Genomic DNA, 26,144 nt, shown 5'->3' on the forward strand with positions numbered 1-26,144 from the left:
TAATGAAAAGTGTGTCAAATTTAGTCAAAAAACTTTTTAAAACAGCACAGACTACTCTGGCTTCTCTGGGAGTGCTATTTTTTAAAATAAAATTTGTTATCTTTTTTGTGATGTGGCAAAGTGGAGTGTTCCTGTGGTCATTGGTCATGGTAGTCGCAAGTATAATGTTATCACGTGATATCCAATACCGACCAAAAGGAAAGGACTAATTTATATTTTCTTAGCAATAAAATTTTAAGTATGTATGTGTTTTGTGTGCTAGACAAGAAAGAGGAAAGGGAACTGGAGCCAATACAGATGTGAGAGAGGCACAGCTGGGCGGAAAATCCATGCTGGCTGTTATCAATTAAAGCCAAGGAGCTGGCCACAGGGAAGAGCTGTGATAGGTATCTACAAAAGCCAAACCTATTGTTACCAGGAGGCTAAAAACACGTACTATTTTGATTGTTAATGAGGGTGATGTTTTTGTTCTTACGCCCTCTCTGGACTATAAAAATGGTAATATATGGGAATTATTGATACGGAATGAGAATGTGTTGCAGTTTTGAAAGTGAGTATGATCTGAATTGAGATTGCTACATCTAAATAGTGAGTCACTCTTTAGAGATTTATATGGTCGGACAGTACCAGTCATAAAATTCAGTCTGTGGGAGGTTTTAGTTTCACCGGGAACATAGTCCCGATTCATGGACATTCAAATTTTTTTTATTATGGAAGGGTAAAGTAACCAATCAAATTAAATGGTTAACTGGATGAGGAAAGTGTTCCCACAACAGTTCATATGTTGAAAGTATATAGTACCTTGAAGATAACTAATTATTGAAGAATCAAAGGTAGTGCTTGTGGTCTTTGGAGTTTTCACTATATAAAGTTTAAATAAAAATAATTATTCTTCTGCTAATCTGTGGTATATTTACATGCTGAAAGCAGTAGAGTAGATACAGAACAAATAATAATAATAATAATAATAATAATAATAATAATAATAATAATAATAATAATAAATTACAAAGGATGAGACTGAAAAAAAAAAACAGTGAGGCATTAATTCTGATAGAGTGCATGGCAAGCTAAAATTTGTAACTTATCTCTCTGACACAAGAACTATGCACAAAGTAATTATAGAGGGACACTACAAATGGACTGCGTAAAACCAGAACTATATTTGCTAACCTTGTACAACTTACAAATGTGTTGGCTGGCAACATAATATTGTGGAGGTATAAAATACCACAGTATTGTTTTTAATAAACCGTAACTTCGGCTAAGTACTTCACTTTCATCTTTTCATTTGCAGAGAAACTGTACAACTTGGTTGTGGAACTTTGTGGTGCAGTGAGACATCTGCTACATGTACTCATCATTAGACAGTGTGCCAGCTGCCATATGAAAGTTTCAGAATAATTGAAGTTCAATAATTATTAACAAAATTGTTCCTAAGAAATTTCTTATGGTGAAAATCTGGTTTCAGTTAACCATGGCCAGTGTTTTAGTAAAAAGAAATCAAAAAGAGCTCTCTCACTCTTCAGATTAGCACTGTTGCTTTGAAATTACAGTCTTGCTTATCACATGAACCTTCCGTAAAAACTCAGCTGATCACACTGTTAATCGTTTGACAGAAATTGTTTAACAGAATAAGGGATTAGTTGTTGTCATATTTAAATAACATTATTGATTCTAATTATTAGAGTGATAATAGTTGCATTTTTATTGTACATCTGACAGAACAAATATTATATACTCACAGTTACATGACACTCATCCACACTGTGATCAGCGCAATTGTATTCATGAGAATTTCTTAAATGGAATATGATTAATGTCCTTTACAACAGAAAGTATATAATTAAAGACTGTGAGCTCAATTTATGTAGTTTACAAGGTACACAGTACCTATTAGTATCAATTGCAAGTCAGGAAAAGGGAATGTGTAGAGAAAAGTATTCTTCTTCAAAATTACAATTCTTTACTGTTACAGACAGTATTGGATGTCCCCTCTAAGCCACAAGTTACCAGGTGTGACATTGGTATTAGTTTTATTCTTAGACATTGTATTCTTATTTTCTGTGATATGTTGCAAGATCCGTACTGGGTAGCAACTCCATCTGGTGGTTCAAAATGGCTCTGAGCACTATGGGAGTCAACTTCTGAGGTCATTAGTCCCCTAGAACTTAGAACTAGTTAAACCTAACTAACCTAAGGACATCACACACATCCATGCCCTAGGCAGGATTGGAACCTGCGACCGTAGCGGTCTCGCAGTTCCAGACTGCAGTGCCTAGAACCGCACGGCCACTTTGGCCAGCTCCATCTGGCGGTAAACACGGTATGAGTAGTTTGAGCAAATCATCATATTGGCTTAAATACACTGTAAGTTAATAGCGATATTGTTAAATAAGAAAATACAGATGTTGATGCGTTATCCCTCAAATGTATTCACCAACGTATAAGAGAAAAGGAAATGGTGACTTTGATGTCACACACACACACACACACACACACACACGATGTACTCAGTGGAACAGGATTTAATCAACATGTTGTTGGTAAAGTGCTAGTGCTCATACTGTATCTCTCTTGCAGACTTGTTCACTACAAAATGTGAGGTATCGATGTGGAGGAGCAAGATCTGAATCATCATGTATCAAGTCACTCCTTACTTTGAATATTTGGAGTCATAAACTTTTAGAAAACAACATTTCAATCAAAATCTTTTTGTTCCACATAACACTTCTGGTGACAAAATGCTTGATACGGAATTTAGCTTTTCTTCTTATTTGCATAGAGACTGTGCTTATAATTTCAAGCAAATACATTTTGCGGGACACATTGGCCCACAGTTCCACTCATCATACTGGCATCCCATTGACTCTCCCCTAACATAAATTGCAGAAGTCCAAAAGGTATCTGACTACTGTAAAAGAAACACACACAACAATGGTGTAATATTCTATAATATTTATTATTTGTTACATGAACCTGATGATGTCATAACTGCTGAAAACTGGTTCACGTAACATGCAAGTGTCTTAATATCACAGTCTTACAAATATCCCATTTGATTGAAGGGGAAGAAACTAAGGGACATTAAACAGCTAAAGCATCATCAGATACACGGTTCATGTTACATGTTCTTTGATTATGAAAAATGGTCCAACTGTGCTGTTTCACTGGCGCACGCCACGCCTTGATCTTTTATCAGTCTGTGACATATCCCCAAAAACTGTGGAGGTTTCTCAAACTTCAGGTGTGAATGGTGTGCCAACTTAATCTTCTCACATGTGTGGCATGTTGCTTCATCAGAGAAAACATCACATCCTAGATACTTAGAGTTTTGCTCGATCCAGTCCATCATCTCAATAGCAAAAACATCGTGAAGCTGTGAGTTGTTTCACTTCTTGCAGTTTGATCTTTGTAAGTGTGGAAGAAAAATGATTTGTGCTGCGGCTTGTAAACTAGTGAATGAGAGACTTGTCATACAAAGCCTTAACCATCCTAACATCTGATTGGTTCCTTTGAAAATCATGTTGGAAGTTTCTTTGAACAGCAATTTTTGATTTTGTTTCCAGTACCATATCACCACATTGGGCCCTCTATTGAGGTGTGGTCATTACTGGTAATTATTTAGCTCCTGAAACAAAACAAAAAGTGAAAGCTAGTGTTTAAAACAACCCACACAAAACTTTTTGAGTTGATTTACACGATGCCACAAATCACAAGCATCTGCGTCTAACAGTTTTTTAATTGCATTTGGAAATCAGGGAGGTTTCATGTGGACACCATGTATTATATTGGCTGATTACTTAGTGTTGCATGGTTACTTATCTCTCTCTAAAGGCATGGAAAAATCATTTCTTGTATATTTGTTACTTTAAAAGGTGCTAGAGAGTTCTAATCATTATATTCCTCTGTACGGGTTTGTGTCCAATCAGCCTATGCCTCCACTACCCACACATTTATCCTAAAGTTTCGGCATCATAAGCTAGACCTTTTTTTTATGTAATATGAAATAAAGAGGGATATAATGTATCTTGTCTTCTGTGTGGTCAAAACTCATATTTGCTGTTGCCTTGTTATCACTCTTCTGTTAACAAGAAAAAGAGTCAAAGGTGGCTACAGTACAAAATCAAAATTATTTTATCCAGGATGGAATAATGACAATATTAGGGAAAGGACAGTTGCTACTCACCATATAGCGGAGATGCTGAGTCACAGATAGGCGCAACAAAAAGACTGTCAGCAAGTAAGGCTTCATTTGAATTGGCTTACTTGCTGACAATCTTTTTGTTGTGCCTCTCTGAGGCTCAGCATCTCCACTATATGGAGAGTAGCAATTATCCTTTTCATAATTATTTTATTTAAACATTTTTTAAAATACAAGGTCAGTACACAAGTTATAAAGTAAATCTTTTACAAAATCACTACAGTTTTAATACAGTTGAACTTGATTATAATTAACATTTTTAGATATGTGTAACAAAACTGGGACTAAAAATCCAATTGAAAATAGCAGCTGCAAAAATTGTACATTCAGCACCATGGTTGTTTTTCATTAAATTTACACCTCCATCCACCCCTACCTCTAGCAGGTTAGAAATTGATCATAACTATCACCATGAATTTATATAACCTCAAAAAATATGGATTTAATACTAAAATCCATTGTTTATTATTATTATTGTGTTATGTCCTTTACACTATTATCCCTGTTATAAGGGGATAAATATCATTAGAACGGTCACCAATTAGCCTAGGGACCCCAAAATTGTGGATTTGGTGCTAATGTCATTCATTTTTGTATCACTATTAAGAATAGTGCAGTATCATTTGTGTTTCATCTTTCCAGGTAGTTGGAAAGAATGAGAGCTCCACTGGCCAGGTTCCGAAGTTCAAGAGGAAGAAGCCATTTGACCATGCACATAAAGCAGAAATAAAGACACACACAAAAATTAGTGATAAGTCCACAAACTCTCAGCAAATTGTAATGCCATTGAAAAATGAAAAAGATGATATGAGATGTGGTCAAATTAATGGACAATTGAGCCAGAAAGAAAAAGCAAGTAAGAAGGCACCCATTCATGGGAAAATGAAAAAACATCATTCAGAAAGTACTACAAATGGAAAATGGAATAATAGTGCAGATGTCAAGAATGCTGCGGAACAGTTTACATCAGTCACTGCCCCACATAATTCTAACAGGTAAAAAAGTAGACATCCTTCTTAATATTCTTATTTCATCCTCGCTGTGTGAATTTCCCATGTCCGTAGTTTTGGAAAACATTTCATTTTAGTTTTTATTCCATATTTCAGGAGGCTCTTGCAAAGTAAATAATCACTGTATGATTCTGGAATGAGAAGTTGAACAAAATAATCTTCACTTCTTGCTGACTATACTACATAGTAACAAATACACAACAGATCTGGTCAGTAAGATGTCAACTAGCATACTGATTCACAATCTCATTACATGTTAGTTAATTAACTCAACAATATTAAATTATTTTTGAATTACAATATTTTTAATAAGTAATTCAGTTGAGGACAGAGAATAGCAACAGTCGTCTGTAGGATCTTCTCCTTTGCACTGGCTGTCAATTACTGTGTGGGAGTGGTTGGCTTATCATCTCTGGTGGTAGGGACAAAGATGCAACCATAAGCGCATTGTGATACTGTTTCTAATTAACTAAACTGAAATGAATATTTATGTGCAGTACTTATAAAAAAATATTTAAATGAGAAAACAAATTCAGAATCCAATAACTTAATATCTGTTGTACCGTTGTATTATCTTCTCAACTGCACACACTGTGGCAGTAAGAATCATGGTGTAACTGCCACTAATTTCTGTTACACCACACAGGGTCCGCCCCCAGGGATGCATGCTGGTATCATCTCCACTCTGCCTCTGCCTGCCACCGAAGTCAGTTTGTTGTGGGATATGTCCTTCCTCTTATAAATCAGACCCAGTGTGGGTTCCCCGGGTTTACTGAGGATATAGCCACAATTGCTCAGTGGTTCCCTCATTGGAATCTCGACAGATTTTTAATAACACAGTCTCAGAACCTAGATGTCGTTGTCAGAACCTTGGTAGCATCATAATCCATTCCGTGTAATCACGATAGGCAATACTCTGCAACAGCCGACTTGGTATGCTGCTTCAGTCTGTTGTGCCTTTGGTGTGTGACTTGTGTAAGTCATGCAACACTGACAGGGGACTTGATAGACTCCAGATTTCCGTAGTCTGAGGTCGTCCTTGACATTACCAAGCAGTGTCTGTGTTTCAGCTGCCATCAAGACTATTGACCTCCAAGGTCCTCAAAGATGGGGTGCTTTTAAGACCCATTTTGAACATCATTGGTGCCCCAATGTGTTCATTTGCTAAATAGCTGAAAGAGCCTTTGTGTCAGAAAATGTCCACATCATATTCCAAGTTCTGAGGATTTTGTTGGCTCTGTAACAACTTTAGGCTTAGTGATTCTGATATCCTTGTGAGCTTCAATGTGATCCCTCTTTTCATCAGGATGTCTTTATAAGAATCTTTGATTCATAGTGCCTTGACGTCGATATACTTCCTTTTTGGCTATCACGAGCGGATGGAAGGAGTAGCTATGGGGAGTTCACTTTCACCACTTGTCGCCAGCATGTCTGTGTAACATTTTGACAAAGAAGCCCTGGAGTAGCCCAGTGGAAACATACCTGTTTCTTCTGGTATGTTGACGACACTTTCATCATATGGCCACATGGAAGAGAGGTAAGCCGAATGATTGCCTCATACATCAATTCAATACTACAGAACAAGTTTTACATGGAAGTTGAAGTGGATGGAATGCTCCCCTTTCTGGATGTCCTGGTAAAAGGAAGGGTATATTATGACACACACACACACACACACACACACACACACACACACACACACACACTTAAATGTGGACCACTGCCACCACCAAGCACAGAAGAATGACATGATCAAAACATTGGTACATAGAGCTCGCACATTCACTGACAATGAGAATATTAACCAAGATCTTGATGAACACCTGAGGGCAGAGTTCTGGAGAAGTGGTTACACAAAGGGGCAAATTAGGAGTGTTTACATTCTACACTGACTGTGAAGCTGGTGGAAAAAGAAGAGGAACCTTGGGAGGATATGGTCAACACATTTACTCTATTTTGTGGTGCATTGACTGATCTGGCCTTGTAACAATAACCAAAACGGCCTTGCTGTGCTGGTACTGCGAACGGCTGAAAGCAAGGGGAAACTACAGCCGTAATTTTTCCCGAGGGCATGCAGCTTTACTGTATGATTACATGATGATGGCGTCCTCTTGGGTAAAATATTCCGGAGGTAAAATAGTCCCCCATTCGGATCTCCGGGCGGGGACTACTCAAGAGGATGTCGTTATCAGGAGAAAAAAAAACTGGCGTTCTACAGATAGGAGCGTGGAATGTCAGATCCCTTAATCGAGCAGGTAGGTTAGAAAATTTAAAAAGGGAAATGGATAGGTTGAAGTTAGATATAGTGGGAATTAGTGAAGTTCGGTGGCAGGAGGAACAAGACTTCTGGTCAGGTGACTACAGGGTTATAAACACAAAATAAAATAGGGGTAATGCAGGAGTAGGTTTAATAATGAATAGGAAAATAGGAATGCGGGTAAGCTACTACAAACAGCATAGTGCACGCATTATTGTGGCCAAGATAGATACGAAGCCCACACCTACTACAGTAGTACAAGTTTATATGCCAACTAGCTCTGCAGATGACGAAGAAATTGAAGAAATGTATGATGAAATAAAAGAAATTATTCAGATTGTGAAGGGAGACGAAAATTTAATAGTCATGGGTGACTGGAATTCGAGTGTAGGAAAAGGGAGAGAAGGAAACATAGTAGGTGAATATGGATTGGGGGACAGAAATGAAAGAGGAAGCCACCTGGTAGAATTTTGCACAGAGCACAACATAATCATAGCTAACACTTGGTTTAAGAATCATGAAAGAAGGTTGTATACATGGAAGAACCCTGGAGATACTAAAAGGTATCAGATAGATTATATAATGGTAAGACAGAGATTTAGGAACCAGGTTTTAAATTGTAAGACATTTCCAGGGGCAGATGTGGACTCTGACCACAATCTATTGGTTATGACCTGTAGATTAAAACTGAAGAAACTGCAAAAAGGTGGGAATTTAAGGAGATGGGACCTGGATAAACTAAAAGAACCAGAGGTTGTACAGAGTTTCAGGGAGAGCATAAGGGAGCAATTGACAGGAATGGGGGAAATAAATACAGTAGAAGAAGAATGGGTAGCTTTGAGGGATGAAGTAGTGAAGGCAGCAGAGGATCAAGTAGGTAAAAAGACGAGGGCTAGTAGAAATCCTTGGGTAACAGAAGAAATATTGAATTTAATTGATGCAAGGAGAAAATATAAAAATGCAGTAAGTGAAACAGGCAAAAAGGAATACAAACGTCTCAAAAATGAGATCGACAGGAAGTGCAAAATGGCTAAGCAGGGATGGCTAGAGGACAAATGTAAGGATGTAGAGGCCTATCTCACTAGGGGTAAGATAGATACCGCCTACAGGAAAATTAAAGAGACCTTTGGAGAAAGGAGAAACACTTGTATGAATATCAAGAGCTCAGATGGAAACCCAGTTCTAAGCAAAGAAGGGAAAGCAGAAAGGTGGAAGGAGTATATAGAGGGTCTATACAAGGGCGATGTACTTGAGGACAATATTATGGAAATGGAAGAGGATGTAGATGAAGATGAAATGGGAGATACGATACTGCGTGAAGAGTTTGACAGAGCACTGAAAGACCTGAGTCGAAACAAGGCCCCCGGAGTAGACAATATTCCATTGGAACTACTGACGGCCTTGGGAGAGCCAGTCCTGACAAAACTCTACCATCTGGTGAGCAAGATGTATGAAACAGGCGAAATACCCTCAGACTTCAAGAAGAATATAATAATTCCAATCCCAAAGAAAGCAGGTGTTGACAGATGTGAAAATTACCGAACTATCAGCTTAATAAGTCACAGCTGCAAATTACCAACATGAATTCTTTACAGACGAATGGAAAAACTAGTAGAAGCCAACCTCGGGGAAGATCAGTTTGGATTCCGTAGAAACACTGGAACACGTGAGGCAATACTGACCTTACGACTTATCTTAGAAGAAAGATTAAGGAAAGGCAAACCTACGTTTCTAGCATTTGTAGACTTAGAGAAAGCTTTTGACAATGTTGACTGGAATACTCTCTTTCAAATTCTAAAGGTGGCAGGGGTAAAATACAGGGAGCGAAAGGCTATTTACAATTTGTACAGAAACCAGATGGCAGTTATAAGAGTCGAGGGACATGAAAGGGAAGCAGTGGTTGGGAAGGGAGTAAGACAGGGTTGTAGCCTCTCCCCGATGTTGTTCAATCTGTATATTGAGCAAGCAGTAAAGGAAACAAAAGAAAAATTCGGAGTAGGTATTAAAATTCATGGAGAAGAAATAAAAACTTTGAGGTTCGCCGATGACATTGTAATTCTGTCAGAGACAGCAAAGGACTTGGAAGAGCAGTTGAATGGAATGGACAGTGTCTTGAAAGGAGGATATAAGATGAACATCAACAAAAGCAAAACAAGGATAATGGAATGTAGTCTAATTAAGTCGGGTGATGCTGAGGGAATTAGATTAGGAAATGAGGCACTTAAAGTAGTAAAGGAGTTTTGCTATTTGGGGAGCAAAATAACTGATGATGGTCGAAGTAGAGAGGATATAAAATGTAGGCTGGCAATGGCAAGGAAAGCGTTTCTGAAGAAGAGAAATTTGTTAACATCCAGTATTGATTTAAGTGTCAGGAAGTCATTTCTGAAAGTATTCGTATGGAGTGTAGCCATGTATGGAAGTGAAACATGGACGATAAATAGTTTGGACAAGAAGAGAATAGAAGCTTTTGAAATGTGGTGCTACAGAAGAATGCTGAAGATTAGATGGGTAGATCACGTAACTAATGAGGAAGTATTGAATAGGATTGGGGAGAAGAGAAGTTTGTGGCACAACTTGACCAGAAGAAGGGATCGGTTGGTAGGACATGTTCTGAGGCATCAAGGGATCACCAATTTAGTATTGGAGGGCAGCGTGGAGGGTAAAAATCGTAGAGGGAGACCAAGAGATGAATACACTAAGCAGATTCAGAAGGATGTAGGTTGCAGTAGGTACTGGGAGATGAAAAAGCTTGCACAGGATAGAGTAGCATGGAGAGCTGCATCAAACCAGTCTCAGGACTGAAGACCACAACAACATATCCTACGAGATTGGACGAATTCTTTGGAAACATCAAGTGAAGACTGTCTTGTGTCTACCAGCTATAAAAGAGACTCTGCTTGACATTGTCAAGGACATAGTTGGACTATGGAAATCCGGCATCTGTCAGATCCTCTGCCAGTGTTGCATGACTTGCGTTGGCCAAACAGTATGTATTGCTGTGGGTTAGTGCTGAGAATACCAGTGGCACACCAGACTGCAAAAGCATAACAAATGGTGCAGTGGATTAAGGTGGTCGTCTCAAGTTATGTAAGTGTTTTGCCTGGGGGTAAATGAATGTTACAAACAGTGTGATTTTTCAACTTCTTCTGGCATATTTCATGACTAAATAATTCACGGGTGAGTGGCTTATTGTCAGCATCCCAACATTTCTACAAGCAACTATGTTGCTGTCATTGGTGTGCTGTGAGTGCTCTCCTTATTGAACACTTACCTCATCAGTATCGGATAAATTGTGTTCACACAGTAAAATCACAGAGCAATGTCAACTACGAGAGCACAAAGATATTTTTTGACAGGTTTCTGTGCAGTGTCTGCCTGGGCACCATCACATTTCATAAGGGCTTTGCACACACATATTTCCACTGCTTTGTTGATATGTGTTCCAGAAGTTTGAAGTCATCATCATGATCATCATCATCATCTTGGACAGTTTCCAGCCACTGGCTGGGTCTGTCGGGAACACAAGCCTCTCCATCGTGTTCTGTCTTTCCACCATTCCCCCTCTTCCACCTTCGTCCAGTTCTCTCCTCTTCTCGTCACACATTCCTTCACTCCCTTCACCCATCTATCTCTTGGTCTTCCTCTGGGCCTCTTCCCCCTCCAGTTGCAGATCAAACATCCTCTTTGGAATTCTTCCCTCATCCATTCTCTTCATGTGTCCATACCACTGCAGTCTTGATTTTTCTATCCTGTCCTGTACTGGTTCCTCCTTTAGTCTTTCCCTCACATACACATTTCGCAATCTGTCTCGTCTTGTTACACTCAACCTGGTCCTCTGGAACTTCATTTTACTAGCCTGTATTCTACTTTTGTTGCTTTTGTGCATTACCCATGTCTCACTTCCGTATGCCAATATGGGGACAAAGTAGGTTCGGTATATAATTCCCTTGGATTTCTGTGGCACCTCCTTGCTCCAAATAAGCCCCCTAATGCATTTGTAGAACTGCCCTGCTTTTCTGCACCTTTCATTTATTTCCATTGCGTTTCCCCCCTTACTTTCAATCATGCTTCCCAGGTACTTGAAGTTCTCTACCACTTGTAGTTTTTCCCCTCCACAAGTTATATCCACATTTGGCCTATTCTTCTTCCTTGTTGTGACAATTATTTCACTTTTCTTTGCAGAGAAATGCATTCCATATTGTGCTGCCGTTTCCTCCCATACATCTAACTGCTCTTGCACCACCTCCTCGCAATTTCCCCATAACATCAGGTCATCGGCAAAAAGCACTGCTTTCATTTTATGATCTCCAATTGCATCTGATACTTACTGTAGGATTTCATCCATAACAATAATAAACAATAAAGGCGAAAGTGCACTTCCCTGTCACAGCCCATTTTCCAGCTTGAACCATGCAGTACATTCCCTCCCCACTTTCACACAACTCTCACTTCCCTCATACATTTTTCTGACTTTTCGTGTTATCTCTTCATCCATCCCTTTTGCGTTCAGCACATCCCAGAGCTTGTCCCTACAGATACTGTCATACACCTTCTCAATATCTAAAAAGGCCATGATTAAGTCCTTCCCATACTCATAGTGCCTTTCCTGCAGTTGCCTTACCGCAAAGATGAGGTCCGTTGTTGATCTTCCCGGTCTGAAACCATACTGCTCCTCTTGCAGTCTACTTTCAATACTGCTTCTTATTCTCTTCTCCAGGATCTTTTCATAGATTTTTCCACAGTGGCATAGCAGAGTGATTCCTCTGTAGTTCTCACATCTCATTTTATCCCCTTTCTTGAAGATCGGGACTATAATTCCTTTCTTCCAATCCTCAGGAATTCTGTTCTCCTTCCACACCACCCTCAGCACTCTGTATAGCCACTGGGTTCCTACTTCTCCTGCTGCTCGTATCATATCCACTGTTACTTCGTCCCAACCTGGTGCCTTGCCCCCTTTCATCCTCTTTATGGCTTCTTCCACTTCATTCCAAGTTAGATCATCAATTTCCCCACTATTATAATCGTCTGCTGCCTTAGGCTCTCCATCGCTTTTAGTTACCCGCTTGGCGGCATTCAACAGATCTTCAAAGTACTCCTTCCAAATCTTTTTGAGCTCATGCATTTCCTCCACAACTCTTCCATTATTATCCATGATCCTCAGGCACTCGCTTCTGTCCTTCCTCTTATTTCTTACCATGGTGTAAAGTACTTTTTTGTTCCCTTCACTGTCCTCTTCTAACATTCTTGTCCATTTTTCCATCCACTTCTTCTTCTCCGCCCTTACTATGGTCTGTGCCGCTTTCTTGCTTTCCTTATATTTTACCCTAGCTTCCTCTGTTCGGGTCTGGAACCATTCTCTGAAGGCTTTGTTCTTTCGAAGTACTGCCTCTTTACATATGTTGTTCCACCATGGGGTTTCCTTACTTCTCCTCTTTGTGCTAGTTCTTCCGCACACAGTCTGAGCTGCCTCAACTAGAGCCCTCTTAAAATCTCCCCATTCTTCTTCCACTGTTCTCTGATCTTCCTTTGGCAGCTTCTTCCTGATCAGTAAAAAAAATTTTGTTTCATTGTTTTTCATTGAATTGCCAGGAGAAATACAGTGTTCTGCTGGTTTGAAAGAGACAGGTATGCAGAATTTTTGACATCTAAAGGAAGTCCTTAAGGGATTGAGACACCATAGTTCAGTTCCCTTAGGCAGCACGGACTGCCTAAGATCCATAAAGTAAGTTTATCCATACAACCATTGTCTGCAATACTGGAGCAGTCACCTATAAATTAGACAAAGTATTTGGTATCTTTATGCAAACCAATTGTAGGCAAGTGTCCACATCACATAAAAAATTTGACTGCTTTTATCAGCTGACTTAAGGTTGCTTAAGCTGGAAAGCAATGATGTGTTGGCCAGTCTCATTTTATTTCCCTTTTTACAAAAGTGCTTCTGGTGTACTCACTACATGTCATTTGCAACAGGTTTGGTGTTGACATAACATTATTTGAGCACTCTCTCCTTGACATAACTTTTATTTGACAACCAGTTGTATGAACAATCTGACAGTGTCATCATGGAGTGTCCTTTGCGTGTCACCTCTAGTGTCCAACCTCTTCATTGGAGAGTTTGAAGTGCTGGCACTCGCTTCAGCAGTTTTAAAACCAACAGAATTGTGGCAATACATTGATGATACCTGTATAGTTTGGTGTCATGCTTTGGACAGTTTTCTTCAACATCTAAACTCCATACATGAGAACATAAACTTGACTATGGAACTGGAGAAAGAAGTTTGTCTGCCATTTTTGACACATTAGTGCAAGAGCAGTGGTACACTTGGACATTCTGTCTTGCAAAATCCCCCTTGTACAGACCTTTATTTACAGGCAACTATTTGCCACTATCCAGCACAAACAATAGGTGTTTGAAGACCTCGATTCACTGAGCTCATACCATTACAGAAACTTATAACCAGCAAGTGGAATTGGAACATTTCCATACTGTGTTCCTGTAAAATGTATATTCATCTCGGCATATACAGAAAGTGCAACAAACATACAAATGACACAATGAGGAAGAGGATGGATCTTTCAAGACAACAGCATACCTGCCATATACTAGAAATATGTCTCCAAAAATAGCCAGAGTACTAAGACGCAAGGTTAAAGTGCTCTTTCGTCCTTCATCAAAGATCTTTTGGAATAGTCAAAGGCAACATAAAGCTGTGCAAGGCAGATGTTTATAGGATTCCATGTGAGTGCAGCAAGTCACATAGGGCAATCAACATGCACTTATTAGGAGTGAAACGTTTAACATCACAGGCATACCCATCTCCTCCAAGCCAGCAAATCTGTCATCACAACAGACTGTATATCTACTAGTCATTTGATGAAATATAATGAAACGAAAATTGCTGTCCTTGCTTCAAAATTTTGGAACTCTGTTACTGGTGTATCAGTGGAAATATGAATGGAGCCATTAGCAACCATGAAGGCAGCCCTAACTGAGATAATGCATGGAATCCTGTAAGAAAAACTTCATGCTATGTATATACGGTGTCATGCTGCGAATTTACCATGTGAAGAGGATTGCTGTTATATCGATGAGGTTAGTTTTCACCATGAAGGGCACTCTCAGCAGCGCACTTGCATCCGAAGTGCATATGCTTTAGCAGTGCGTGAGCAGTAACAACTGAGTACACCGTACGTCTGCTGGTGGAGTCTTAAATTGGAGAGCTTAGTGTACTTTCAACGTTTGAAGATGGACAGAAGACTCTACACCAAAATATTGTGGCAGCAAGTTACTGACACCATGCAGTTTGCCTGAAATTTCAGGAACAAGAGGAAAGTTGATTTCATGTTGCCCGGAAAGCACTCACATCACAAGAGACCTGAATGATTTTGACAAGGATGTTTCGATACACATAATTGTAGACTTGTTTACAGATGAGTTATCATTATCATGCTCATAAATGCATGAGAATATTTTATATAAAAATGGTGCTTTCTCAAATCAAATAATTTTAAAAGACTTTGTTTTTAAATATAATTAAAGGAATTATGGAAGAAAATTTTTAATGGAACAAAGTAACATAGCAGGAACACAAGCCACATTTCTGCGTAAGATGACAAGATAAGGTGGTTCAACAATATTTTATCTTGATGAAATGTGGTTCGCCAAGTATCAGTCTAGGGAAACATGCTGTAAAATGAGTAATCTTACTGGTGGTTTCAAAACTCCCGTAGGAAAAGTTCCATTGTTGTTCTTCATTTTGTTTTATTCCTGGAAGCAAACTTGTATTTAGGTTTAAAACAAGAGAGACAACCATTCGTAAATGATTGCTGTTACTTTCAAGAAGTGGTTCACTGAACAATTCAAACCATACCGTCCGTTGAAATAAGTCATATGTAATGAACAGTGCAAATTATCATTCATTTGTTACAGTTCATTAGTTTGAACAAATTATGCAAGAAAACTTGCATGTTAATGATGTCACACAATTTTTTGTTTTCTACCATATCACTACCTGTAAATCTGATTGAATTAATTAGGGCACAGGTTAGAGACTATGTAACAGTTAAAAACAAAACATTCGAAATAGCAAATGCTGAATTACTTGTGCTTGACGCAATATAAAATGCAAGCCCTTCAGTGTGGGCATACTAAAAAACCTGCTGAAAACATTCAGGAAGAGGACTTTGAAAGAGAGTTGAAGATTAACAAGCCTGTAATCTGTAATTGTAAATTTACAATCAAATGACTCCTGAACAGAACAAGGTAATAGTAGCCCATAGGTTGTAAAATGATTTAGTTTAAAAAAAAAAAAAAAAAAAAAAAAAAAAAAAAAAAAAAAAAAAAAAAGTGTTGCTGTTTCTCAACGTACACGATGTGATCAAAAGTATCTGATCACCTGGCTGAAAATGACATAAGAGTTCATGGCGCCCTCCATCGGTGATGCAGGAATTCAATATGGTGTTGGCCCATCCTTAGCCTTGATAACAGCTTCCACTCGCCGGCATACATTCAATCAGGTACTGAAAGGTTTCTTGGGGAATGTTAGCCCATTCTTCATGGAGTGCTGCACTGAGAAGAGGTATCGATGTCGGTCGGTGCGGCCTGGCACAAAGTCGGCGTTCCAAAACATCCCAAAGGTGTTCTATAGGATTCATGTCAGGATTCTGTGCAGACCAGTCCATTACAGGGATGTTATTGTCATGTAACCAATCCGCCACAGGCCGTGCATTATGAACGGGTGCTCGATTGTGTTGAAAGATGCGATCGCCATCCCTGAATGGAAATCTTGCGTACAGGTGTATGATACAAGTGAGACCCAATCACCTGACCACATTTTAAGTTCGTGAGTTCTGCAGCGTGCCCCATTCTGCCGTCTCACGATCTCTAATGACTACTGGGGTTGCTGACATGGAGTACCTGGCAGTAGGCGGCAGCACAATGCATCTAATATGAAAAACATATGTTTTTGGGGGTGTCCGGATACCCTTGATCACAAAGTGTGTTTATTCCATAAGTGGTAAATAAGAACTTGTTAAACTTTGATGACTGGAAATTTGTATTCTAAGAAGTTTCCAGACATGCACTTCCAATGAGACACGTTTTATATTATTGAAAAAATTGTCTAAGGGGAAGCAATGATAGTGCATTGCTTTTTTACTTATTATTAGCCATTTACCTGCAGCTTTACCTGCACACTTGTATGTTGCGTATATTGCACACACCTCCTCCCGCTCTGTCCAACTCCTTCCCCTCTCCCTGTGTGTTTCATCCTTCCACCTCCCCCTGCCCACCTCCTCCTACCCCTCTCTCCCTGAACGCCTACTGCTGTCCCCTCTTTATGTCCATCATTTCCTGCTCTCCTCTCTCTGTCCATCATTTCCTGCTCTCCTCTCTCTGTCCATCATTTCCTGCTCTCCTCTCTCTGTCCATCATTTCCTGCTCTCCTCTCTTTGTCCATCTCTCTTCCCACAGGACTTCCATTCAGGACATCAGTTCAAACCAGCACTCGGCTGTCCTGATTTAGGTTTTCCATAATTTCCCCAAATCGCTTAAGGTGAATGATGGGATGGTTTCTACCCTCTGCATCCTTCCCCAATTCAAGCTTGTGCTCCATCTCTGACGACCTTGTCATCGACGGGACGTTAAACAGTAATCTCCTCCTCTCTCTTTGTGGCTCTTCCTCCCCCTCTCTCGTCTGCCTCTTCTTCCCCCTCTCTCATCTGCCTCTTCCTCCCCCTCCCCCTCTCTCTTCTGCCTCTTCCTCCTCCCTCTCTCTTCTGCCTCTTTCTCTGCATTTCTCATTCTGCCCCTTTCTCCCTCTCTATCTTTCCATCTCCTCTTCCCCACTCTGTCTGTCCTCTGCTCACCCCCCACCCCTTTCTCTGTCCATCACCTCTTCCCCCCGTCACCATACATCTCCATCTCTCCCTCTCTCTATCCCTCCCCTCCGCATATTCAAAGGATCTTTTTTCCTCCCTTTCCAGTCAGGAATCCATGCCTGTAGTTTGTTGGTTTTTATTAATGTTCACCCTGTGAGTGTGTGTGTGTGTGTGTGTGTGTGTGTGTGTGTGTGTGTGTGTGTGTGTGTGTGTGTGTGTGGCGGGGAGGGGGGGGGGGGGCGTGCGTAAGGCCATTTTCCAATGTGATCTACACCATACTGAAGGGAGGAAACTCAGTCAAATGGTGTTTGTATTAGTGATGCCTTTGTTGGAGCTGAATTCTTCATACAAAAACAGAAAAAAGTTGTCAAAGGACGTAGGTGAAGAGTTTAGTGAACTGATATGCCTCACTCAACATGACTTCTAAAAGTTTTGTTTTAGGAAAAAAAGTATTCAAAAAGTCAGTGTTTTTTAATTTCTGCATGAATGCATGTTGTTGTTGGACATGAACATTTGCAGTGATGAAGGCAATGAATGTAGAAATTAGAAGTGTTCCAATGATAATTTGGTTTTGAAACAAGGATGCAGTGTTTCAATATGATATTGCCCCACTATATCACCAGAGTTGTCACACATTTGTGAACTTCAGTACTTCCTCCCATGCAATCACTATATCCCACAAGGGATGCTTGCTTCCATTAATCTGTTCTAGATGATTTGTCCCCACACTTTGCCTGTGATCTCTTCCTGATTTTCAGCTGTTTTCCTGCTATGTCAAAACATGATCTAATTTTATATTTTTCTTTAGTTTTGAGCTTTGTAATCGTACATATACCATGTATATGTTGATCTGAAATGGAATATACTCAGAAAACACGGTACAGTGTTTTTCTTGTGGTTTCTGCTCTTGAAATATTGATACGTACAATGATGGAAATGAAAAGTGTTAGACCACAAAGCACCAGTTTGATATTTATCAAAGTATCTGGAAGATTTCATCATATAACTACTTGTTAATGATCAAACTTTCAGTCCTCTTGAACATCATTCATGAAAATCAGTATAAGGTGTGACCACCCACAGGAGCGAACTGGAATATACTTAAAAAACACAGTACAATGTTTTTATGTGGTTTTTGCACTAGAAATATTGATATGTACACTGATGGAAATGGCAAGTGTTATACACGAAGCATCAGTCTGACATTTATCAAACTATCTGAAATGTGGTCATCATATAACTGCTTGTTAATGATTGAACTTTCAGTCCACTTGGATGTCATTCATCAAAATCAGTAAGAGGTCTGAGTCCCCCACAGGAAAGATCATCTTGAGGAATTTCTTGTCATTCCTGAATCGCATGCCACGTTCATGAAGATTGTTGGCTGAATGCTGGTACGAAAGCATATGCCTCACATCTCAGACAATCTATATAGGTGACAAATCAAAGGACCAGGCAGGCCATTTGAGGGTCTGTACATTCATCAAGCCATTTGTGGTGTGAACTACAATGGGTGGGTTCTTGCATTACCCTGCTGGAATACCACATTTTGTACCATAGTCCCTGGTCATGGCAAAAGGGTTTACCATTCTTGCACGTACTTACAATCAGTCATCCTCCCTTCAACAGGTACCAAATCAGTCCAGTTGTCATAACCAACACACGACACCAGGAGGTCGAGAGGCATAAGAGTCTAGAGTTGATGTCTCCTGTGACCTTTCACCAGATCATCTATGAGCACATTAGCATTGATCTTAAATGAGACTTAATGGAACAGCACAGAATGCCACTCATTGCCCCAGTTTACTCTGGCTCTACACCATGAAAAGCTCTACTACCTGCGATATGATGTCGGTGGTGAACAATGCATGGGAATTTGAGATCTCATTCCGACTTTGATTAATCCGTTCTAGATGGTTTGTCTCTGCACTCTACCTGTAACCTCTGCTTGGGTTTCAGCTGTTATCATCCATCTGTTTCTCAAAGCCATTTGAACTGTCTGACTATATTCTTATGGTGTAGTCCTTGTTTAAGAACCTGTGTCTATTCTTCTTGGCACATTATCGTTCTGACTCTATCTCATCACCATTTGTTATGCGGGCATTGCATTGTTGCCAGTTGTTTGTGCAGTCATTTGGAGTGGTGCTTTCAAAATCTGAAAGATGATGATGAGCCGAGTCCACATATCCTTTGGACATTCTATGTTGTGATGTCCACCTGAAGTTGCAGTAATGGTGGACCTACCATGTAGCTTTCCTGTACGCACACCCTTCCTCATCTGTAGGAATGGCTTTTTTTTCTCTGTACTGAAAGTTAACTCACGTAAGAATGAAAATTTAATCTGCATGTCCTGCAAGCATGGAAATACAGTAGTATCTGTTTGGTAGTATTTGGCCAAGATGTTCAAGGTGTCTAAATGTTCATTTCTGTTAGTGTATTTTTCTTGCATCATGAGAATACAATAAGGGTGGCATCTGACACCCACACAATTTGCTAATATGTATGGTGTTACAATAAAATACTGGACAGATGTTATGAATTTTGAGTAACGCTGCGCGCATTTAATTTGATTATTGCATAAAGGAGATTAAAGCTGATAGTTCACTGCTGACCGAAACTTAAGAATATTTGGTTATGATGATCTTAGAACCGTAATAATGAATTTATAATAAATTTCTTGTATGATGCCTACCACCGAGGTGAAAAAAAAATCACAGTCTAATGATTTGAAGTACATTTCTCAATCAGCTGGAATCTGATTTGACTCTACTTCTTTGAGTTTGTTGACAAGGTTTTTAAAATTTTTGTGATGTGGCCTAGAATCTAGTGGTAAAAGGGATTTTTTCCAAAAAATGAAAGAAAAGTGCAACACATGAAAAATATTATGTTTTCCTGTGCAATTTTTTCAGTTGTAAAAGTGTCTAGTACAAAATTTTCAGCACAGAATGTTGACCTATAAACAGTGAAACAGCCAGACAGATCATGGACATTACAGTATAGTGTGCAGACATGGCCTGAGCTGTAGGCTCCCTGCTTTTGTCCCCTGTAAAGGAGAAGACTGAAACAAGACTTCGTACAGAAGTTTTACTAAAATATTCTTTGCATTTGATACAAAAAACTTGATGATTGTAGTGACTCGAATATTGGACATAGTGTTTGCTGTTAATGTTTCTATCTTTATAGATCCAGTTTTATACAGTTTTTTGAACCTGCAACTTCTTTTGAACCTATATCAGTATGAAAATAATATCACAGATTATAAAGTAATTTTATCGGGCTTCAAGATAAAGCTCCTAAAGTCATTCATTTAATGTCACATTTGTTTCCAGTTGCTTCTTGCATTATTTTGCAACTTGCTTTTCTATCAATACAATTCACATGCAAACAGTTGGTATGTTTCTGCACATCTTGGAGTCTTTAAGTGACAGCCTGCTTCAGCTCGGTGTACACTAATGGTTTGTTTAAGCTAGGAATAGATTTTTGTGCATTCAAGTATGTCTCTAGGTGGTACTGCAGTTTTGCTTCCATTAGGGTAACTAACGACCACCTATTCTGTTTTCTTGTAATTTTACTATTTTCTCAAGTGAATTTTCCTTTTGAAGCAAAATATCTATTTTGCTGATGAGGTAATTTTAGTTTTTTTTTTTTTTTTTTTTTTTTTTTTTGAGATGGTTGTTTGTCATATTTGGACAATGCTTGCAGATTTATATAGAATATAAAAATCTTCAATTTCTCAGCATCAGAGGATTCGCAGTCTGAGATCTTAAGTATTCCTTATGTAAATGGTGTTGTAGAAGTTTATACAATAGGTAATCTGCATTTAGGTTTTCATTTCATGGCTCAGTTGATTTCAATAATGTACCTCCATAATAAGCAGCAGGATTTCCTGTCACCTGTGATGCGAGATTGAATAGGCAGAATTTTTTTTAATCACATAATTTACATGTCAAATGCTTACTATAATTTAAAATAATAAAGCATGAAAATATTAGGTCATATTAGGATGAAAAGTGTGTGCCACAAAAATTATTCACTTCTGTTCTCAACGTAATGTTAATGTGATTGTCAGTGGCCACTGCTTTGCTTGTAGACCTAGTGCGCTTCCTTCCTTGATCTTATCCACTCTTTGCTGAAATAACAGCTAGCTAGGCGTATCAATCTCTTCATTGTTTGCAATAAGGCAAGAAATAAGCTTAGAGATTGTATTGCCAGATTTGAAGTTCATAGTAAATCACAAATTCTTGTTTCCATTTATTAATGCAACGTGAAGATGTGCTTAGTGAAGATTTGCATAAAAACTAGTATATTCATTTGAAGTTAGTTTATGATGTTGCCAAAACTGCATTTGTTTATAGGTCTATAAAAATTGTATTAGGACAGTCATGTTTGTTATTTCAGGCTGACAAAGGAGATTGCTCTGGATTGTGAAATGGTTGGAACTGATGATAAAACTGACATGGTTGCCAGAGTGAGCTTAGTTAATAAATTTGGAGACTGTGTGTACGATAAATATGTTGCTCCAACAGAAAAAGTTCATGATTATAGAACTTGGGTCAGCGGAATTCGACCAGAAAACCTGAAAAATGGTGAGTTTTTAAAGTATTTTACCCAGTTTTATTCCCATATGCCAGTGTGGAAGTTGGCACAGAAACAGCTAAGTGAAAAAATCTGTACAGTTCTCAAGTTTGTTTATGTATAAAAGCAGACTTCTGAATTTTCCTTTGTGCGAGACCACATTTACAAGATTGGTGTGCCAATTATAAGTTCTAGGTACACTTATTTTACTGTTCATGTCACTTCTGCATGAACTTTCATTGATTGTATTAATGCCTGTTTGTATTGTCATATGTTGTGGAATTTCGAGCTTTCGCGAGTGCTATGGTAAACTCGTACTGTTATCTTTAATTTTAGGTTTAAACTTACTGTGCAGTTTTAAAGTTTTTGAGAACAGTAGGCCTATCCTCATTCAATAAATCGTTCTCTTAATTTCATTGTATAATTGCTTGGGAAATAGGTTATTTCTGAGAATTTCTGGGCACTTAAAAAACTATGTTTTTGTAAATTACTGGTATGAGTGTTTTGGATATGTAACTTACTTTGTAGCAGATCAGCATTTGCGGCTCACAGTTACTGCTGAAGAATACATTACACCGTAACTTTGTTGTATATCAAACCCAGTAAATGTTTTTTTTTTTTTTTGTTTTCGAAAGCTACCATTGTCCTGTGCATAACCTGTGAGGAATTCGTAGTAAATTGGCATTTGTGATTTAATTACTGTTGCAGGTCTTCTAACAAATGTATTGTTACATCTGGTTTTCCCTTAAAGAAGAGTAGCCCTACATATTATCTATGTTTATCGTAAATTAATTCTGCTTTCGAGTTTGCTAACAGCTATAATTAACCTCAAAAAATTTTAGGAGACTAGTAATTTTTACCATAATCTTTTGTATTGCCTTGATAGAAATCTCATTTTGTGTGTTTGCTTCAATCCTTATAGGGAATTTGCATCTTTTTAGTTCAACAGATTAAAAGATAATCAGTGGGCTTAATTTAAAATTATCACCAATGAAAATGCAGCCCCACTGTGAATACTGTTCTCAAACATGGTTGAGTTGGTTGATGTTCTTAAGCATCTGGAAATCGCCCTGACTACTGCCAAACTATTGGCAGCTGCTGTGAATTGGTATGTTGGAAGAGCTTCCAAGAGTTTTGTATCTGTGATATTGGTACCAGAGATACCTCAACTACTATCCTTTCCTGTGGTTCCTCCCTCCTCTGCAGAAAGTATAGGATCTGTCATTACTGCCCACTTGACTGCAAGTGGCATGTCATTGGTAGATATAGGCATCCTGTACGGGGTGGAGGCGACTAGGGTGTTGTACCGATCCTCCTAACCAACAAGTTTGAGGTGCTGCCTTTCACTGAAACTGAAAACTGAGTCAGTGGGACTCACTTCAGCTATTTTGTGGAAACCTGTTTTCTCCAGTGGCAGGAGGAGGCAAACACAAAACGGTAGGGATCTATTAATCGTCGCCAGTTCAAACATACAATGAATGATGGTACCCCTTTGGAAAATGGCAGCAAGGGACAGGAAAGGACACCAGGTAGATTCAGTGTGTATGCCTGTGGGTCTCATTCAACATGTTGAACAGGCTATTCCAGCAGCCATTGGGGGGGACAGGGTGCAAGCAGCTGCGGATTGTAGTGCATGTTGGAGCAAATGATGCATGTCGTCCCAAATGATGCATGTCGTTTGGACTCCCAGGTCATACTTGGATCATTCCAGTGACTGGCAGAGAAGCATTATGCATGGAGTTTCAATGAAGCTCAAAGTCTGCAGTATTATCCCCAGAACTGATTGTGGCTCATTGGTTCCCAGTCGTGTGCGAAGGTTCTGTGACAAGCTAGGCTGTGACTTCCTGTTCTTGGGCTATAGATTTGAGAACTGTAGGGTCCTCCTAAATGGATGAGGTGTGCACTACACATCACAGGCTGTTACTCAGGTAGTGGACTGTGTGTTGGGTGCACACAATGCTTCTTCTATATCTGAAAATGACTCTCCATTCAAAATAACATGTGCATCCTCCCTGGGGCACACCTGAAATTTCTTCTATATCTGAAAATGACTCTCCATTCAAAATAACATGTGCATCCTCCCCACCAACAAGTCCTCAATCTAGTCACAAATTTCACTTGATACCCAGTATGGTCGTACTTTTGATAGTAAATGTAAGTATGGTAGTGAGTCAAATTCTTTCTGGAAATCAATAAATACTGCATCTACCTTACTGCATTGATCCAAAGCTTTCAGTATATCATGTGAGAAAATAGAGTGTTACAGTTCACACGATTAATGATTTTAGAATCAATGCTGGTTGGCATGGTGGAGGTCATTCTGTTAGAGATATTGCATTATGTTTGAGCTCAGAGTATGTCCTAAGACTACAACAAACTGATGTCAAAGATATTAGATGGTAGTGGATAACTTCTACTACCCTTCTTAAAGACAACTGCAACCTGTGCTTTTTTTCCAAGAAATGGGCGTGGTTTTTTGTTCAAGGGTTCTACGACAGATTATAGTTAGAAGAGGGACTAATTCAGCCACAAATTCAGTATAAAACCTGACAGGGATTCCAGCGAGCCCTGGAACTTTTTCAATTTCAAAGATTTCAACTCTTTCAATACCAGTGACACCACTATTTATTATTTATTTCACCCATCTTTTCAGTGGTACGAGGTTAATTTGGGGCAATCCTCCTGGGTTTTCCTCTGTTAAAGAGCTTGAGGAAAAAGAGTTAAGGATTTCAGCCTTTTCTTTGCTACCCTCAATTTCAGTTCTGTCTCATTCGCTATGGACTGAATACTAACTTTAATGCCACTAACAACCTTTACTTATGACCAGAATTTCTTTGGGTTTTGTGAAAGATCATTTGACAAAACTATGCTACAGTAGCCATTCAAGGCATGACACAAAGCTCTCTTGACAGCCAAATGTGTTTCATTCAACATCTCTCTATCTATAGCCTTACACTTTGTTTTACACCTATTGTTCAGTAATCTGTTTCTTTAGCAGTATCTTTACCGTAACTGCATACCATGGAGTGCCTCTCCCATTTTGAATTGTTCTACTGGGTATCCAGTGCATGGTGAACTATTCTTTTAAACCTGAGCCATAGTACCTCTACAGGCTCCTAAGTGCAGAAAGTTTCAAGTTTCTCATTAAAGTATGACACTATTAATTTTTTATCTGGTTTACTAAACATATACCTCTTTCAGCTTGTATTAGTTGTCCTTTGTGCTTAGGTAACCATTGCTGCCACAAATGTGTCATGGTCACTGATACCACTTCCAATGAGGACATTCTCGAAGAGATCAGGTCTATTCATTGCCATTAGATCAAATATATTTCCATCATGAGTGGGGTTCCAAACTATCTGTTCCATGTAGTTTTCAGAGAAGGCATTTAGTAATATTTCACAGGATATCTTATCACACCCACCACTAACAAAACTGTCATTCTCCCAATTGATTGTTGGATGATAATGTCTCCACCAATAATTACAATACTGCTGGGGAACTTAAGAACAAGTGAACTGAGATTCTCTCTAAAGTTTTCAGTTACATCAGGATATGAGTCCAGTGGACATAGAAGGATCCGATTATCGTTTCATGCTCACCCCTGGTACTGAGTCTTCTCAGTGGATTTGAGTTTCTTCTCTACAGCGACAGAAGAAGCAAGGGACAGGAAAGGACACCAGGTAGATTCAGTGTGTATGCCTGTGGGTCTCATTCAACACGTTGAACAGGCTATTCCAGCAGCCATTGGGGGGACAGGGTGCAAGCAGCTGCGGATTGTAGTGCATGTTGGAGCAAATGATGCATGTCGTCCCAAATGATGCATGTCGTTTGGACTCCAAGGTCATACTTGGATCATTCCAGTGACTGGCAGAGAAGCATTATGCATGGAGTTTCAATGAAGCTCAAAGTCAATAGCAACCTCAGATGTTTTACAAATGATGCAGTTATCGAGAATGAAGTGTAAAGAAGCTGCGTAAATATTGAGTCAAATCTTGATAAGACTTCAAAGTGGTGCAAACATTGGCAACTTACTTTAAATGTTAAAAATAAGTTATGTACTTCACAAAACAAAAACCTGTAGTATCCTAAAACAATAATATCAAAGAGTCACTGTTGGACTCGGTCAACTATTACAAACATCTGGATGTAATGGTTCGCAGGGATATGAAATGGAATGATCATGTAGGCTCAATCATGAGTGAAGCAGGTGGTAGAC

The 26,144-nt window shown here is 39.1% G+C and overlaps 1 protein-coding gene across 1 annotated transcript in view; it reads left to right on the top strand.

Moving 5' to 3' along the window:
* Nucleotides 1-26,144, top strand: part of LOC124795019 (RNA exonuclease 4-like) — a 65,554-nt gene that overhangs the window by 18,884 nt on the left and 20,526 nt on the right. The window contains exons 3-4 of the mRNA XM_047258784.1: nt 4,847-5,199; nt 21,749-21,936. Of these exons, the coding sequence (XP_047114740.1) occupies nt 4,847-5,199; nt 21,749-21,936 (541 nt within the window). The remainder of the gene's footprint in view (nt 1-4,846; nt 5,200-21,748; nt 21,937-26,144) is intronic.

Source organism: Schistocerca piceifrons, chromosome 4, assembly GCF_021461385.2.
Source record: "Schistocerca piceifrons isolate TAMUIC-IGC-003096 chromosome 4, iqSchPice1.1, whole genome shotgun sequence".
Taxonomy (NCBI): Eukaryota; Metazoa; Arthropoda; class Insecta; order Orthoptera; family Acrididae; genus Schistocerca; species Schistocerca piceifrons.